The sequence below is a fragment of the Dreissena polymorpha genome, chromosome 9, assembly GCF_020536995.1.
Source record: "Dreissena polymorpha isolate Duluth1 chromosome 9, UMN_Dpol_1.0, whole genome shotgun sequence".
In the NCBI taxonomy this organism is placed as follows: domain Eukaryota; kingdom Metazoa; phylum Mollusca; class Bivalvia; order Myida; family Dreissenidae; genus Dreissena; species Dreissena polymorpha.
The window spans coordinates 81,827,143-81,844,827 of record NC_068363.1 but is presented as its reverse complement, the minus strand read 5'-3'; the positions used below and the strand labels follow the sequence as shown (position 1 = coordinate 81,844,827).

Genomic DNA, 17,685 nt, shown 5'->3' with positions numbered 1-17,685 from the left:
ATTTTCGCAATTTAGATTTTTCTTGAGCCAAATTCTCAATAGTTTCGCAAATGACTCAAATGGCGAACGACAGCGCGAGCATTGCTAACGTGTTATTATTGGAATAAATGCTCATTATTTCAGAGCTCGTGCTGTCTTTCGCCATTTGGGAAAGTATAGCGAATTTGGCTCAAGAAAAATATAATTTGCGAATATGATTAAATCTCGTTAAATTTCATTGAAAGCATCCGCCATTTTTATCCGAAGTGTTTTTTAAAACTATTTTTCTCTTTGTTTCCATGAACAATTTGAAGCGCATATGGTAGCTGGCCAATCAACATTGAGTTGCTATCGGGTAATATTGGGTCATTCATGCGCAGATAATGGAATACACAGTTGATATTTTTGTGGCAAAAGTCGTATAAAAAATAAGCAAATGAAAAGAAGCGTAACACTCAATAAATTATTTGTAAGCTGATCACTTTACAAATTTCTACTGACTATCGATCTGAATTAAAGGATGATAGTTAAATAATTAGTTACATGTCGAAGATGTTGCACCTTTCTGTTCTTGATTGAAATTAAAATGTTATAATTACTTTGTTGTTTTTTACTCACAAACTATGCTATTGTAAAGTAATATGTCAACCACATAGTATATTAATTACGTATTTGCCCTGTTACTTGTTTTCATTTTCTGTAGTCAAACGATATGCACATTTTATTTCATGTGCAAAATGCGTACAATTTTTCGGACTGTCGTTTTCGGATAAAGTATTTTTCGTCGATTATATTATATTTTCGAAGTTCTTTATAGAAAAAATAGACTTACAAATACACGTGCGGTGATACAGACGGTGCAGATAAATCTTTACCAATTTCCTTTCATGAGGCAGAAGACTTGGAGCTTTATTTGATAATTACCTTTCAGTTTGGTATATGTCCGAGTTCAATGTCAGAAAAAAAATTACTAAAAAAAATTAAATTCCCTACCTACCGACCCACAAAAATTTACCTGGGTCAGGTTATGCCAAACAAACAATTTTTTAAGGATGGCCTGAGCAAATTTATTTCTTTGAAATGTCTGTTATTGAGCATTGTTTATTTCAGACCCAATAGTGAAGGAACAAGGTCGTATGGCGTCCATGTCGGGGCACAACTCCCCGCCTGTGCCAACCTCAGGACAAGTTGGAGGTACGAGCAACACATTCCAGTAACCGTCCATCTCATGTCTGTATGCATCTCAACTCTGCAAGTGTGTTCAGCAACTCCATACATGCCTTCATGTGTAAATGACTGTGATTTGTCAGCATACCTGTTGGTGCCACTTGTGACTTTACACTGTTAAAGAGTTGCCTGTCAGGCATAAAGTAAATTGAGTATTCACACAATCAAGGAATTGTTGTTTATTGTTATCTCACATCAGTTTGTTGTCTGCAAGGTTGAGATACTGTGTATGTAATTATCTTTAACCCTTTTCCACTCAGAGGCAAAGTGAAATGGCCTGCGATTAACTCACAGACTGTTCAGGTTTTATGCTGTATGCTGCTTATCAGTATCTAAGGGTTGGAAATGAAGCCTTTAAAACTTGCACCTAGTAAGATAGGTCTTTAATTAAATTTAACTTTCTAAGGAACTACAAATGCGTCAAAATACGTATCTAAGTGGTAAAGGGTTAAAATAGATGAACAACATTTGTCTGAAGATCATGGCATAACCAGCTTTGTTATTGTTTACCAACCTAAACATGGTAAGCATTGTGTAATCACCTTGCGTCTGTTTACCTTGTGAACACTAGAGGCCAAGTTTATTAACCAATCTTATTTAAACTTTGCAAAAACATCTTATATCCAAATGATATCTTAGCAGAGTTCCAAACCTTTTCAATCAGGGTTAAAGAAAATGATAATGGGCAAAATCTAATTGTCTGTCACTCTGTTTCATGATGTAATATCTGGTGTTTCCCTATAAATAGAGCTGGATTACCTTTGCTGGTCATGTATTGTATATATACTCTAGGAACAGTCCCTTTAGCTAATAGTGTGAGTACATATATCACAAACTAATATCTCACATATTCTTTCATGCAGTTGTCATTAGGTCTGCTGATGCAAACCAGCATTTTTAAATAAAAAGAAAAACTCATTAAGTTTTCTTTTAAATATAAAAATACAAGCAAGTAGTGTGCAATCTTTTGAATGGAATGGGGGTTAAACATTTTCTTCTATTTTCTATTGCATGCATATTTGTCAATTGTGAAAGAAATTTGAATTGACATTGGTCCATGTCCAATAGGGGTCGCATAATTAGACACAAATATATTTTTTTTAATACATCCTTACTTCTTTTTTTGGAAACTGGGTTCAGGGTTCTCACTGAACTTGAAAAGTGCTTGAAAAAGATCTGGGGTGGTATTCCAGAAGCATCTTAAGTTAAATTTTATTTTTATCCTTAAATTGGCAATTTTTCTTAAGTGTTTCATTTCATACTGCAATAGTGAGGCATCGATAATTACATCAAAATAGCATCATTATGTCAGTGTTATTTGAGGAATACCAAAACAACATGCATGTCTTTATTTAGTAAAGAAATACAAAGCATTGTAATTTTGAACATAAGTGAAAATATTTAAGAAATGACTTAAGATGTTTCTGGAATACGACCCCAGGGATGCTTAATGATGCTTTTTTAAAACAACCTTAAACAATACAAGGAAAGTGCTTTTATTTTGCTCCAAAAGTGCTGTGAAAAATCCGTAAACTAAAAATCCAGATTCTGAACATCCCATGCCATTTCCAATATCAATATAAATCTGGCTAATCCTTTAACAGTGTATATATGCCAGGTTGAAGCACTGATAAAACAAAACAGGTTGTGATTAACCATTGACAAATCAGGTTTTAACCAGTATTGCCAGTTACGGTACACCCTATTTTCCATCCTTGACGTTTGTTATTACCAGGCAGCGAATAAGATATCTTTCTTCATGTAAAACTTTAGCCGGAAATATCCAAAAAGGGGTCGCTTGATTTACATAAACTCCTATAGTCAGTTACTTAAAAACATTTCTCTGAAACTGCAAGGGTAAGGGGTTTAATATTTGGTTTGAATATCATATGGCAGTCTTCTATTAAGTTTGTTAAAATCATGCCCCTGGGGTCAAAATTTGCTCCACCATATGGGTTACTTTTTTAAGTATATTTTGAATACTTTATGTCTGAGACCTTGCCAACTCTGTGTCATACAGAGATGAAGATCACAGTTATTACACAAACATCATAAAATCTGATACTCACATATTTTTCCTACATGTCTCAGGTGAGCAATCTAGGGCCTTTAGGCCCCTCTTGTATATTGAACCCTATTAAAATTACAATCCATATTGGGCATTTGTTTTCTATACTCAAAATGTCAACTTGTGATATCAACTGTCAATGCTCCTTCCTTTTTTGTTGGGTGCAAAAGAAAAAATATATATATATTGAGTTGATAATGCCCACCCCATGTCATGCGAAAAACATAGATACAATTTCGGTCCCATTAAAGTTTTTCAAAGGTGTGATTATGTAGCAGTCATCACTCTGTCATGGTTTTGCACCTTTTATTGTTTTCTACCTTTTAAGTCAAAGCCGACTTAGGTAGTTTGTGTTAGCTTGTAAAAAAGCCACTTGCCCAGTCTCTTTAAACAATATCAGGAGTTTCAATTTTCTTGATTATTCCGGAAATCCGGATTTGAGCCGCCCAGGGTCGATTTTTAGATGAATGTAAATCCGATGAGTTTGTTTAAGGGGTGGGTGGGGGTAGGGACAAATTCTTCGAGTGCAATAACATTTGAAAACGAATATTGTTATAGCCTCGTCTGCATTCTGGACAGTTGCGCTCGGTACTGATTTTGTCTAATCTTATATTCATTGATTGCTGATTGGTAAGCGGCTGGCACTGACATGAGCAGTAAATGAAGAAACCTCTTCACTACTTTCCAAAAACAGAGGGGGTAATCACGTGATTATCAAGATGGCGACGTCCATACCCTGGCAGGTATTTTTCACCGTTTTATTCCCTCTATCACTTGTATTAATTCCGCTCACTTTCCTGCCATATTAGCAAAAAAGTTGCTGGTGTTTATTAGTCCCCTACCGGTTTCACCGGAGGCGACTTATGGTTTGCGCTCTGTGTGTCCGTCAGTCAGTCTGTCACACTTTTCTGGATCCTGCAATAACTATTAAAGTTCTAAATATTTTTTCATGAAACTTGAAACATGGATAGATGGCAATTAGGACATTATGCACGTCATTTCATTTTGTTCCTACGTAAAAAATTCTGGTTGCTATGGCAACAAATAAAAATATAAAAAATATTTCTGACAATGGTGGAGCCGGTAGGGGACTTATATTGCTTGACAATAGTCTTGTTTGATATGATATTCACTCTATATCTCTACTTTACTCGCTGCAAAATTTCTTTGCTGGATGACCTAATTAGGGCTCCACTAAGAAAATGTGCAGGGAGTGAAGTTGAGATATATAGCGAATTTAAATTCTAAATAAACGCTAATCACCTTTTTACTGATATGTCTGGAATGAGCGACCTTTAAAAAATAAAAAAAAGTATTGGAAGGTTATAAAACGGCGAAAATAACTGTCTCGGCATGGACGTCGCCATCTTGACTATCTCATGATTACCCCCTCTGAAAAATTGTACAATTCTATGTATGTTGCAAATGTCCGCCTTCTGGAAATTTGTAATTATCTATCAGCAAAGTAAAGAACTGCAATAAAATATTTTAGAACAATATGTCAAAGAAATTAAATATTCATTGCGTATTTGCTAGGTAACTGGTAACTTGTTTTCATTTTCTGCAGTCAAACCGATATGCATATTTTATTTCATTTGCAAAAGACTTACGGATACGGTATTGTTGGTCGATTATAATTTATTTTAGACGTTTTTTATAACGTTTTTAATACAATGATGAATACACATGCGGTGTTAGGGATGGTCTGGTTGATCATATTTTGCATTGAAATATTGCAAGAACAATAAGCTAGGGCTGGGGGGGGGATATTCCCTTCCTTTATAAGGCCACAGACTCTCGGCTTAATTTTCCGGATTTCAAATTTGGGACAATTGACACCCCTGAATATACATATGTTGTGATCATCACTTTCTGATAAGTTAATCAAGATATAAACAAAAGCATCGTCTGTGTACGGCTTTTCCCTTGAGTTCTGAAAATTTTGTTATTCATAATTCACTTTTCTAAGTTTTGAAAACATTTGAAAATATTCATCAAAATTTCCAAGAATGGAAATGCTCATAATTTAAATATTGCCAATTATAATAAGTAATATAATGCTGTCCTATCAGATTTGCAACTTTCTTGAATAGTTCAGCAACAAAAAAGACTTAAGTATGTACGAAATAATATGTAGAAATGTACTGGGTAAGACTAGTTACCTAAATCAGTTAAACCCATTTAAGCCTAGCGTCTAGAAAAAAGGCCTTGGCAAACAGCGCAGACTCAGATGATTGATGCGGTGTCTCATCTGGGTCTTCGCTGTTTGCTTAAAGGGATTTCTGTAAGAAATATTCTAAATAAAGATTGATCCAATTTAGAAGGATTGGAGAGTCCACTTGGCATAAATGAGATTAATTGACTAAAATTCACTAGATTTCAATCGGTCATATTTTTATGCCCCCTTTCGAAGAAAAGGGGGCATATAGTGATCGGACTGTCCGTCTGTTTGTCCGTCTTTCCGTCACACTTTGGGTTTAGGTTTCGAAAAATGCTCATAATTTTTTGTCCCTAGAGATATAACCTTCATATTTGGTATGCATGTGTATATGGACAAGGCCTTTCCATACACACACAAAAATTTACCCCTGTGACCTTGACCTTAAAATTAGGGTCCGCGTTTAGGTTTCGAAATCTGCGTTTAGGTTTTGAAAAATGCTCATAACTTCTATGTCCCTTGAGATATAACCTTCATATTTGATATGCATGTGTATATGGACAAGGCCTTTCCATACGCACACAAATTTTGACCCCTGTGACCTTGACCTTGAACTTAGGGTTCGCGTTTAGGTTTCGAAATCTGTGTTTAGGTTTCGAAAAAAGCTCATAACTTCTGCCAAGCGTTTATATGGGGCATAAGTCATCCTATGGTGTTCTGTTTCCTTTTACCCCACCCTACCTACTTGTTTATATCTTGCTCTGTTTTTTCTTTCCTTAAAATTTATCAACTGCGACTGTTACGTGACAGTTGTTTATTTTAATGTAGAATTTGAATGTATAATATATATATCATCAATCATGTAACCCGATAGGAAGTAAAGATTTTGTATACATATAGTCTTAACTCTTGGAGAGGTTCTATTCAAACATGCCGTAATTTTCAGGTTAAAATCGGAACGTTTCATTACAATTGTTGGGACATTGGACACCAACCTTAATGAATTAATATATTCAAATACTGTTACAATTAATGTATAAGCTTCTGTAGAGGAATCGATTAAAGTGTACCTCATTAAGTATACTGTTATTGTCTCATGATACTAGTGCACAACATGCACAAACACAATTGAACAAGCGGAATTCTCTATCTGGTGACGTTCAGATGAGTTTTTAGCTCACCTGAGCACAATATGCTCATGGTGAGCTTTTGTGCATCGTGCGCCGTCAACATTTGCCTTGTTAACTCTAGAGGCCACATTTATTGTCCAATCTTCATGAAATATGGTCAGAAGATTTGTCTTATTGATATCTTGGATGAGTTTGAAAATGGTTATGTTTGCTTGAAAAACATGGCTGCCAAGGGGCATGGCATTTTTCCTGATATGGCTATAGTAAAATCTTGTTAACACTCTAGAGGCCACATTTACTGTCCGATCTTCATGAAACTTGGTCAGAAGATTCATCCTGATAATATCTTGGATGAGTTCAAAAATGATGCCGGTTGGTTGAAAAACATGGCCACTACGGGGGCGGGGCATTTTTCCTTATATGGCTATAGTAAAACAATCTAGAGGCCACATTTATTGTCCAATCTTCATGAAATTTGGTCAGAAGATTGGTCTCAATGATATCTTGGATGAGTTTGAAAATAATTATGTTTGCTTGAAAAACATGGCTTCCAAGGGGCATGGCATTTTTCCTTATATGGCTATAGTAAAAACTTGTTAACACTAGAGGCCACATTTACTGTCCGATCTTCATGAAACTTGGCCAGAAGATTCTTTCCGATAATATCTTGGAAGAGAACAAAATGATGCAGGTTGGGTGAAAAACATGCCTGGCAAGGGGCGGGGCTTTTGTATGATAGGGTGGCATATAGCATTTGAACTGTCTGTCCATCCGTCCGAAAACTTTAACATTGGCCATAACTTTTGCAATATTGAAGATAGCAACTTGATATTTGGCATGCATGTGTATCTCATGGAGCTGCACATTTTGAGAGGTGAAAGGTCAAGGTTATCCTCCAAGGCATATAGTGATCGGACTGTCCGTCTGTTTGTCCGTCTTTCCGTCACACTTTGGGTTTAGGTTTCGAAAAATGCTCATAATTTTTTGTCCCTAGAGATATAACCTTCATATTTGGTATGCATGTGTATATGGACAAGGCCTTTCCATACACACACAAAAATTTACCCCTGTGACCTTGACCTTAAAATTAGGGTCCGCGTTTAGGTTTCGAAATCTGCGTTTAGGTTTTGAAAAATGCTCATAACTTCTATGTCCCTTGAGATATAACCTTCATATTTGATATGCATGTGTATATGGACAAGGCCTTTCCATACGCACACAAATTTTGACCCCTGTGACCTTGACCTTGAACTTAGGGTTCGCGTTTAGGTTTCGAAATCTGTGTTTAGGTTTCGAAAAAAGCTCATAACTTCTGCCAAGCGTTTATATGGGGCATAAGTCATCCTATGGTGTTCTGTTTCCTTTTACCCCACCCTACCTACTTGTTTATATCTTGCTCTGTTTTTTCTTTCCTTAAAATTTATCAACTGCGACTGTTACGTGACAGTTGTTTATTTTAATGTAGAATTTGAATGTATAATATATATATCATCAATCATGTAACCCGATAGGAAGTAAAGATTTTGTATACATATAGTCTTAACTCTTGGAGAGGTTCTATTCAAACATGCCGTAATTTTCAGGTTAAAATCGGAACGTTTCATTACAATTGTTGGGACATTGGACACCAACCTTAATGAATTAATATATTCAAATACTGTTACAATTAATGTATAAGCTTCTGTAGAGGAATCGATTAAAGTGTACCTCATTAAGTATACTGTTATTGTCTCATGATACTAGTGCACAACATGCACAAACACAATTGAACAAGCGGAATTCTCTATCTGGTGACGTTCAGATGAGTTTTTAGCTCACCTGAGCACAATATGCTCATGGTGAGCTTTTGTGCATCGTGCGCCGTCAACATTTGCCTTGTTAACTCTAGAGGCCACATTTATTGTCCAATCTTCATGAAATATGGTCAGAAGATTTGTCTTATTGATATCTTGGATGAGTTTGAAAATGGTTATGTTTGCTTGAAAAACATGGCTGCCAAGGGGCATGGCATTTTTCCTGATATGGCTATAGTAAAATCTTGTTAACACTCTAGAGGCCACATTTACTGTCCGATCTTCATGAAACTTGGTCAGAAGATTCATCCTGATAATATCTTGGATGAGTTCAAAAATGATGCCGGTTGGTTGAAAAACATGGCCACTACGGGGGCGGGGCATTTTTCCTTATATGGCTATAGTAAAACAATCTAGAGGCCACATTTATTGTCCAATCTTCATGAAATTTGGTCAGAAGATTGGTCTCAATGATATCTTGGATGAGTTTGAAAATAATTATGTTTGCTTGAAAAACATGGCTTCCAAGGGGCATGGCATTTTTCCTTATATGGCTATAGTAAAAACTTGTTAACACTAGAGGCCACATTTACTGTCCGATCTTCATGAAACTTGGCCAGAAGATTCTTTCCGATAATATCTTGGAAGAGAACAAAATGATGCAGGTTGGGTGAAAAACATGCCTGGCAAGGGGCGGGGCTTTTGTATGATAGGGTGGCATATAGCATTTGAACTGTCTGTCCATCCGTCCGAAAACTTTAACATTGGCCATAACTTTTGCAATATTGAAGATAGCAACTTGATATTTGGCATGCATGTGTATCTCATGGAGCTGCACATTTTGAGAGGTGAAAGGTCAAGGTTATCCTCCAAGGTCAAAAGTCAAAAATACAATCCGAGAGAAGTAATAAGCTTTAAAAGGAAGATAATTTCTAAACTTGCCAAATGATGTATTGAAATTTTATTTCAAAGCGGCGCAAAAGGGGGGCATTGTGTTTCTGACAAACACATCTCTTGTTCCTTATATGGCTATAATAAAACATTTATTTTCCGATCTGGTTAGAAGATTTGTCCCAATAATATCATGTTATCTCAGGTGAGAGACTTTGGGCCTTTCAGGCCCTCTTGTTTAAAATACATATTTAACAATTGATGTGAAAAAGAAATAACATGTACAACAGGGTTAAATCCTGTTTAGTTCGACTTTTCGAAGAAAATTGAGAGCTAATACTACTCACCCCGGCGTCGCCGTTGGTTGGTTTTTTTAAAAGTCATATAATTTTAACACTATCAGATAAATAACTCAAACTTTGAATATTGATTTATGGCAACAAGACAATTGTGTGGGTCAAGGTGCATAACTCTGTCAGCATTATTTTTAGAGTTATGCCACTTTGTATATATTTAGAAAATTTAAAATTTGGTTAAAGCCTCTATAACTCGCAAAATCAACGAAAATTTCGTAAAGTATTTCGTAAAATAAAGTTAACACCTAAACAATCAGTGTTCCTTATAGCAATAGCCACAATTTCAATGCAAGGTGTGGTATGATTACATAGATTTTTGTAGACACAAAATGCTCGTTTTTATTTTTTTGTGACACAATTCCATTTTTATTTCCCGCAAATACATCTATTCATACGACACACGAACACTAAAATGGTACCATGTTAGTGTTCATGTGTCGTATGAATAGATATCGTTGCAAGAATTAAAATGGAATTTACTATGCAAAACAATAATAAAAACGAGCATTTTGTATCTACAAACATATATTTTACCAGAACATTTCTGACTTTGAAATTCGGCAATTGCCATAAGGAACAGTGATTTTAAGTTCATCTATTTTTTGAAAAAAATTAAGGCTATTGTCATAAGGTCGGCGTCAGCGTGTGGTTAAGTTTTGCGTTTAGGTCCACTTTTCTCATAAAGTATCAATGCTATTGCATTCAGACTTGGTATACTTACTTACTATCATGAGGGGACTGGGCAGGCAAAGTTAGATAACTCTGGCATTTTGACAGAATTATGTGCCCTTTTTATACTTAGAAAATTGAAAATTTTGGTTAAGTTCTGTTTTTAGGTCCACTGTTTTCCTAAAGTATCAAAGCTATTGCTTTCATACTTGCAACAAGTACTGACTATCGTAAGGGGACTGTGCAGGCAAAGTTATTTAACTCTGACTGGCATTTTGACGGAATTATGGGCCCTTTATTCTTGAAAATTTTGTTAAGTTTTGTGTTTTGGTCCACTTTACCCCTAAAGTATCATAGATATTGCTTTCATACTTGGAGCACTCGCAAACTATCATAAGGGGACAGTAAAGGACAAGTTGCATAACTCTGGTTGTCATTTTTACGGAATTATGGCCCTTTTTTTACTTAGTAACTTTGAATATATGGTTACATTTTGTGTTTAGATCCACTTGACTTCTAAAGTATCAAGGCTATTGCTTTTAAATTTCAAATACTTTCATGCTATCATGAGGGTACTGTACCTGGCAAGTTGAATTTACCTTGACCTTTGAATGACCTTGACTCTCAAGGTCAAATTATTAAATTTTGCTAAAATTGCCATAACATCTTTATTTATGATTAGATTTGATTGATACTTTGACAAAACAACACTTACCTGACATACCACAATAGACACCACCCAAACCTTCCCCTGTGCCTTCCCCCCCCCCCCCCTCCCCCCCCCTGAATCCCCCCCCTATTTTTTTTTTTTTTTTTTTTTTTTTAAGATCATCTCACAAATGACCACCACACCCTCACACTATACCCCCACCCCACCCCCCCCACCCCAAAATTATTTTTTTTTAAACCGATAAAAAACACAAATATTTATTTTATGTTTGAAATACTGTCCAACCATCGCACCCCCCCCTCCCCCCACCGGAATCAACCCCCCCCCCCCCCCCCCCCCCCTTAATTTTTTTTTTAAGATAATCTCACAAATGACCACCCACCCTCACACTATCCCCCCCCCCAAATCCACCCCAAATTTCATTTTCTTATAATGGTACACCCCCCCCCCACCCCCCATTTTTTTTTTTTACATTTTTTTTCCATTTTTGGAAAATAATGTAATAAATGTCCACATTCCCATGCTATAACACCCCTCTTCACTCCACCCCTCCCTCCTTTGTGATTGAAAATGAGAGTCCCCTTCACCTTTAAAAAGAAAATAGATGAGCGGTCTGCACCCGCAAGGCGGTGCTCTTGTTTAATTAAAGAATAACTTATAAATGACCACCACATCCTCATACTATACCCCCCCCACCCCAAAAAAATAATGTTTATGCCCCTGGTAGGGTGGCATATAGCAGTTGAACTGTCTGTCAGTATGTCAGTCAGTCTGTCCGTCCGTCCGAAAAAAACTTTGACATTGGCAATAACTTTTTCACTTTTGAAGATAGCAACTTGATATTTTGCATGCATGTGTATCTCATGGAGCTGCACACTTTGAGTGGTGACAGGTCAAGGTCATCCTTCAAGGTCAAATGTCAAATTTATGGTGTCTGTCTGTCCGAAAACTTTAACATTGGCCATAACTTATTCAATATTGAAGATAGCAACTTGATATTTGGCATGTTTATGTGTATCTCATGGAGCTGAACATATTGAGTGGTGAAAGGTGAAGGTCAAGGTCATCCTTCAAGGTCAAATGTCAAATATATGGCGTCTGTCCGTCCGAAAACTTTATCAACTTGATATTTTGCATGCATGTGTATCTCATGAAGCTGCACATTTTGAGTGGTGGAAGGTCAAGGTCATCCTTCAAGGTAAAAAAAAAGCGGTCAAGGTCATCCTACAAGGTCAAAGGTCAATTATTTATTTTTTATTTCAAAGCGGCGTTCTCATGAAGCTGCACATTTTGAGTGGTGGAAGGTTAAGGTCAATCTTCAAGGTCATCCTTCAAGGTCAAAGGTCAAAAAAATATTTCAAAGCGGCGTGATCATGAAGCTACACATTTTGAGTGGTGGAAGTTCAAGGTCAAGGTCATCTTTCAAGGTCAGGGTCATCCTTTAAGGTCAATGAAAAAAAAAAATCAAAGCAGCATTCTCATGAAGCTGCACATTTTGAGTGGTGGAAGTTCAAGGTCAATTTCATACTTCAAGGTCAAGGTCATCCTTCAAGGTCAAAGGTCAAACAAATAATATTTCAAAGCTGCACATTTTGAGTGGTTGAAGTTCAAGGTCATCCTTCAAGGTCAAAGGTAAAAAAAACACATTTTTTTTATATTTGAAGCGGCGCAATAGGGGGCATTGTGTTTCTGACAAACACATCTCTTGTTTTTTTCAAACATGGTTAAAAAACACAAATATTTATTTTTATTATCTTAGTTTTGAAATACCGTCCAACCATTCCACCCAAGAATCCCCCCCCCCCCCCCCCAAAAAAAAATTTTTTTTTTTTTGCATTTTTGAAAGATAATGTAATAAATGACCACACCCCCACACTATACACCCCTCTCCACTCCACCCCTCCCTCCTTTGTGATAGAAATTGAGATAGGTCCCTACACCTTTAAAAAGAAAAATAGATGAGCGGTCTGCACCCGCAAGGTGGTGCTCTTGTTAATATTTATCCCCACGATTTTTGAAAAGCGTGGATATATTGTGGTTATCTCCGCCGTCTGTCCGTCTGTTATTCTGTCCGTCCTGGCCACTATATCCGCCTTCACTATAAGCACTAGAACCTTGAAACTTACACACATGGTAGCTATGAGCAATCTCAACTATGCATGGCCCTATTACCAACCCTGGGGCACCCGGCCCACATAGACCACACCCACCCAAAATTGCCTTTTACTATAATTTCTTCATTTCTACACAGATTCACTTCAAATTGATACTGAAATTCTCTTATGACAATACGGTCAATCTCAACTATGCATGACAATGCGGTCAATCTCAACTATGCATGGCCCCATTACCATCCCTGAGGCGCCCCACCCACATAGGCCACACCCACCAAAAATTGCCTTTTACTATAACTTCTTCATTTCTACACCAATTCACTTCTTATTGATACTGAACTCTTATGACAATACGGTCAATCTCAACTTTGCATGGCCCCATTACCAACCCTGGGGCGCCCATGAGTCAAACATGCGGCTTGGGGATAAGGGTATCACGTTTACAGATTTTTCTAAACGTTTAAACGAAATTAAATAAACGAAACGTTACCGTTTAAACGGTATCCCTATGTCCGTTTTAAAAGCATCAGTGCCATCGCATCTCTGGCTACATTGAACTTTACCGGTACGCAGTTGTTTACCACCATCGACAAAGCGGGGGTTTGGGGGCGGTAGCCCCCGATACTAAAGAAATATATAGGATAAAAGGATTATAAGGTGTTGCGTTAGTTGTTATGTGTTAGGTGTTAAGGGTTAGGGTTAGGGTACGCTGTTTGATGTTGAGTGTTGCGTACCGGTAGTTCAATCGTCCCGCATCTCCAAACTGAAAGTAGCAATTATTTCCGGAAGTCATATCTAGTGCATATCCCATTTGCGCAATGACGTCATATTAAAACCAACTGTTCTCGTCGTTGTCGAACCATTGGCTTACACTTTGTCTACTTACATGCCGTAATATTTTGTAACAGACGAATTAATATCGAACCAACATTCCTTAAATAAGAGTAAACAGGTTTTAAAATTGTCAATGTTTTACTTAACACGATGTAGATCAAAAGATGCATACTTCAATTTAGGTAAAAATATTCCTAGACGGAGATTGTTTGCCATATCTCTTGAAATGAATGCCGATGAAGAAATGTCGGAAAAATTTCCTCGTACACTTCGTGCCGACGCGCGTCGAATGGTCAAGATGATTCAGGTCATGCTCATGCAACAAAAGGCAGGAATTTTGTGATGAAGCGCTATAAATATTCAAGACGTCTAGTCCTTACATGGTGTATTGTTATGTTTACGGTATTGTGAATAAGGGGCATGTGGTGCACGTGATACAAATAGTTTTTAATACGAGTCTTTTTCAGCAGCTGTTAAAAAGATTTGCAACGTTGTAACGTAATGAACTAAACTGATTTATATTTAAATTGACTGTCGTTTAAACGTTTACAGTTTTTGTAAACGTTTTTTACCAAAACACGAAACGCGACCGTTTAAACGTGATACCCTTACTTGGGGATACTCTTCGGCCTCTGCTGTGCCATTTCTAGTTTAGGTTTATTTTACGAAATATTTTACATAAATTTCGTTGATTTTGAGTACTAATGTTACTTAGAGGTTTGTGTTTAGGTCCACTTTATTACTAAAGTATCAAAGCTATTGCTTTCATACTTGCAACACTTACTATCATAAGTGGACTGTGCAGGCAAAGTTATGTAACTCTGACTGGCATTTTGACAGAATTATGGCCCCTTTTATTCTTAGAAAATTGAACATTTGGTTAAGTTTTGGTCCATTTTACTTCTTAAGTATCATAGCTATTGCTTTCAGACTTGGACGACTCGCTAACTATCATAAGGGATTATACAGGACAAGTTGCATAACTGGTTTGCATTTTGACAGAATTGTGGCCCTTTTTTGACTTAGTAACTTTTAATATTTTGTTAAATTTTGTGTTAAGATGCACTTTACTTCTAAAGTATTAAGGCTATTGCTTTCAAACTTCAAATACTTTCTTGCTATCATGAGAGTACTGTAACTGCAAGTTGAATTTGATCTTGACCTTTGAATGACCTTAAATCTCAAGGTCAAATAAATTAATTTTGCTTAAATTGCCATAACTTTTTTATTTTGGATCAGATTTCCAAAAAAAAAAGATAATGATAATAATTTTTTGTTCTTATTTTTATGCCCCCCTTCGTCGAAGAGGGGGTATATTGTTTTGCACATGTCGGTCCGTATGTCCGTCCTTCCACCAGATGGTTTCCGAATAATAACTCAAGAACGCTTAGGCCTAGGATCATGAAAATTCATAGGTACATTGATCATGACTGGCAGATGACCCCTATTGATTTTCAGGTCACTAGGTCAAAGGTCAAGGTCACGGTGACCCGAAATAGTAAAATGGTTTCCGGATGATAACTCGAGAACGCTTATGCCTAGGATCATGAAACTGCTTAGGTACATTGATCATGACTTGCAGATGACCCCTATTGATTTTCAGGTCACTAGGTCAAGGTCACGGTGACCTGAAATAGTAAAATGGTTTCTGGATGATAACTCAAGAACCCTTATGCCTAGGATCATGAAACTTCATAGGTATATTGATCATGACTCGCAGATGACCACTATAGATTTTCAGGTCACTAGGTCAAAGGTCAAGGTCACGGTGACTCAACTTAGAAAAGTGGTTTCCGGATGATAACTCAAGAACGCTTACGCCTAGGATCATGAAACTTCATAGGTACATTGATCATGACTCGCAGATGACCCCTATTGACTTTCAGGTCACTAGGTCAAAGGTCAAGGTCACGGTGACTTGATGCAGTAAAATGGTTTCCGGATGATAACTCAAGAATGCCAACGCCTAGGATCATGAAACTTCATAGGTACATTGATCATGACTCGCAGATGGGTGACCCCTATTGATTTTCAGGTCACTAGGTCAAAGGTCAAGGTCACAGTGCCAAAAAAGGTATTCACATAATGGCTGCCACTACAACTGACAGCCCATATTTTGTGTCAGATTCAGCCCCAATTCCAATTTTTAACATGTATATTTTTTCCGAAATGGATGCCTACAATTTCCAATCTTAGCCCCCCAACTCGTTTTTAACTATGATATTTTTTTAGATCGCATCAGTAAGTCCATCTCCCTTTCTAGCTGTATAAGTTGAACCTTAGCAAATGTAATGATTATTAAAAACACCAGGTTTGAAGAAAGGTATAACAAATTCTGATTATTAGATTGGGGTAAATTGTGATCAACTTTTTTGCCGTGTGGTTGTGCATCGTCAACATATGCCTTGTCAATACTCTATAGAGGCCACATTTATTGTCCGATTTGCATGAAACTTGGTCAGAAGAAAACTACCAATGATACCTTTATGAGTGTGATTTTTGCGCGGATTGGGTTGTCTGGGGAGGGTCATCACTGAGATTCACCTTATTTCAGCGGACGCATTTCTTAAACGGCCCGAAATATCCGCAACCTGTGGAACCTTTCGGCATAGTACACTGGTAGATTCTATCTAAGCATTTTTTAAATGAGCCATATCATTGACTTTCGTTTCCCAATCTTCCAATAAAAGTAGGTCTTATAAACTTTGTTTGGTTATTCTTTGCTGATTATGTGCAAATTGCGACATTTTGAAGTGAAAATAAAGATTATAAGGAACGAATGTAACAAAATCTCAGAGATGGACTAATTATTGAAAACCAACTTACAATGGGAATAGAAACAACAGTATATATATAGCAGAAAGCTGTACCAATTTCTGAATGGGTACGGAAGATCGACTGTCCGGTAAGGCAATATATTTCATGTAATAAAATCTTGACTTTGCTTATTTAATATGTTAAATGTGAAGTTAAAAAGCTTTCAATAAAAAAATCTTGTTATGAAGTTTAAGAAGGTGCTTATTATGCCCCTTTCGAAGAAGAGGGGTATATTGTTTTGCTGGATGTCTGCCCGTCGGTCTGTTAATTAACCGGTTTGTTTCCAATCAATAACTTTTCAACAAATTGACCGATTGGCTTGATACTTCACATGTGCATTTGCCTACGACAGTAGATGACTCCTATTGAAATTGGGGTTACAAGGTCAAAGTCACTGTCACAATAAGTATGAAAATCGTTTCTGATCAATAACTCTTCAACGTATTGACTGATTGGCTTGATACTTCACATGTACATTGGCCTTGGAAAGTTGATAATCCCTATTAAAATTGGCGTATGACTCGTATATGGTATGTTCAATCATCAGAGGTCCTCTATAAAGTTGGCACTAATTATGCCAACTTGAGTCAATGCCGGCCAAGCCCCATGGGTCACATTTTATGTATGGAAATATAGCAAACAAATTTTGTTAATGTGTGCGAAAGCAAAGCCCAGAGCTTTGATATTTAGTATGCAACATCAGATAAAGGACCTCTAATAGTTTGTTCAAATGATGTCTTTTGGATCAAAACTGACTCAGGTGTCACCAATTAAATATATACAATATAACAATTTTCTTCTCTTAAATGAGAAGGCCCATACTTATATTATTAAATATTTTGTATGTTGCATCAGATTTTGGCCCTCTACTGTATTTGTTCCAATCATGCCTCTTTAGTCAAAGTTTACCGAACCTGTATGGTGTTGTAAATTTTTTACCTTACAAAATGTATAGAGACTTTGCAAGATATTTTAATGT

At 36.7% G+C, this 17,685-nt stretch overlaps 1 protein-coding gene across 1 annotated transcript in view; it reads left to right on the top strand.

The window, feature by feature from the left end:
* Positions 1–17,685, top strand: part of LOC127843996 (casein kinase II subunit alpha-like) — a 154,509-nt gene that overhangs the window by 124,232 nt on the left and 12,592 nt on the right. The window contains exon 11 of the mRNA XM_052373958.1: positions 1,090–1,173. Coding sequence (XP_052229918.1) covers positions 1,090–1,173 — 84 coding nt within the window. The remainder of the gene's footprint in view (positions 1–1,089; positions 1,174–17,685) is intronic.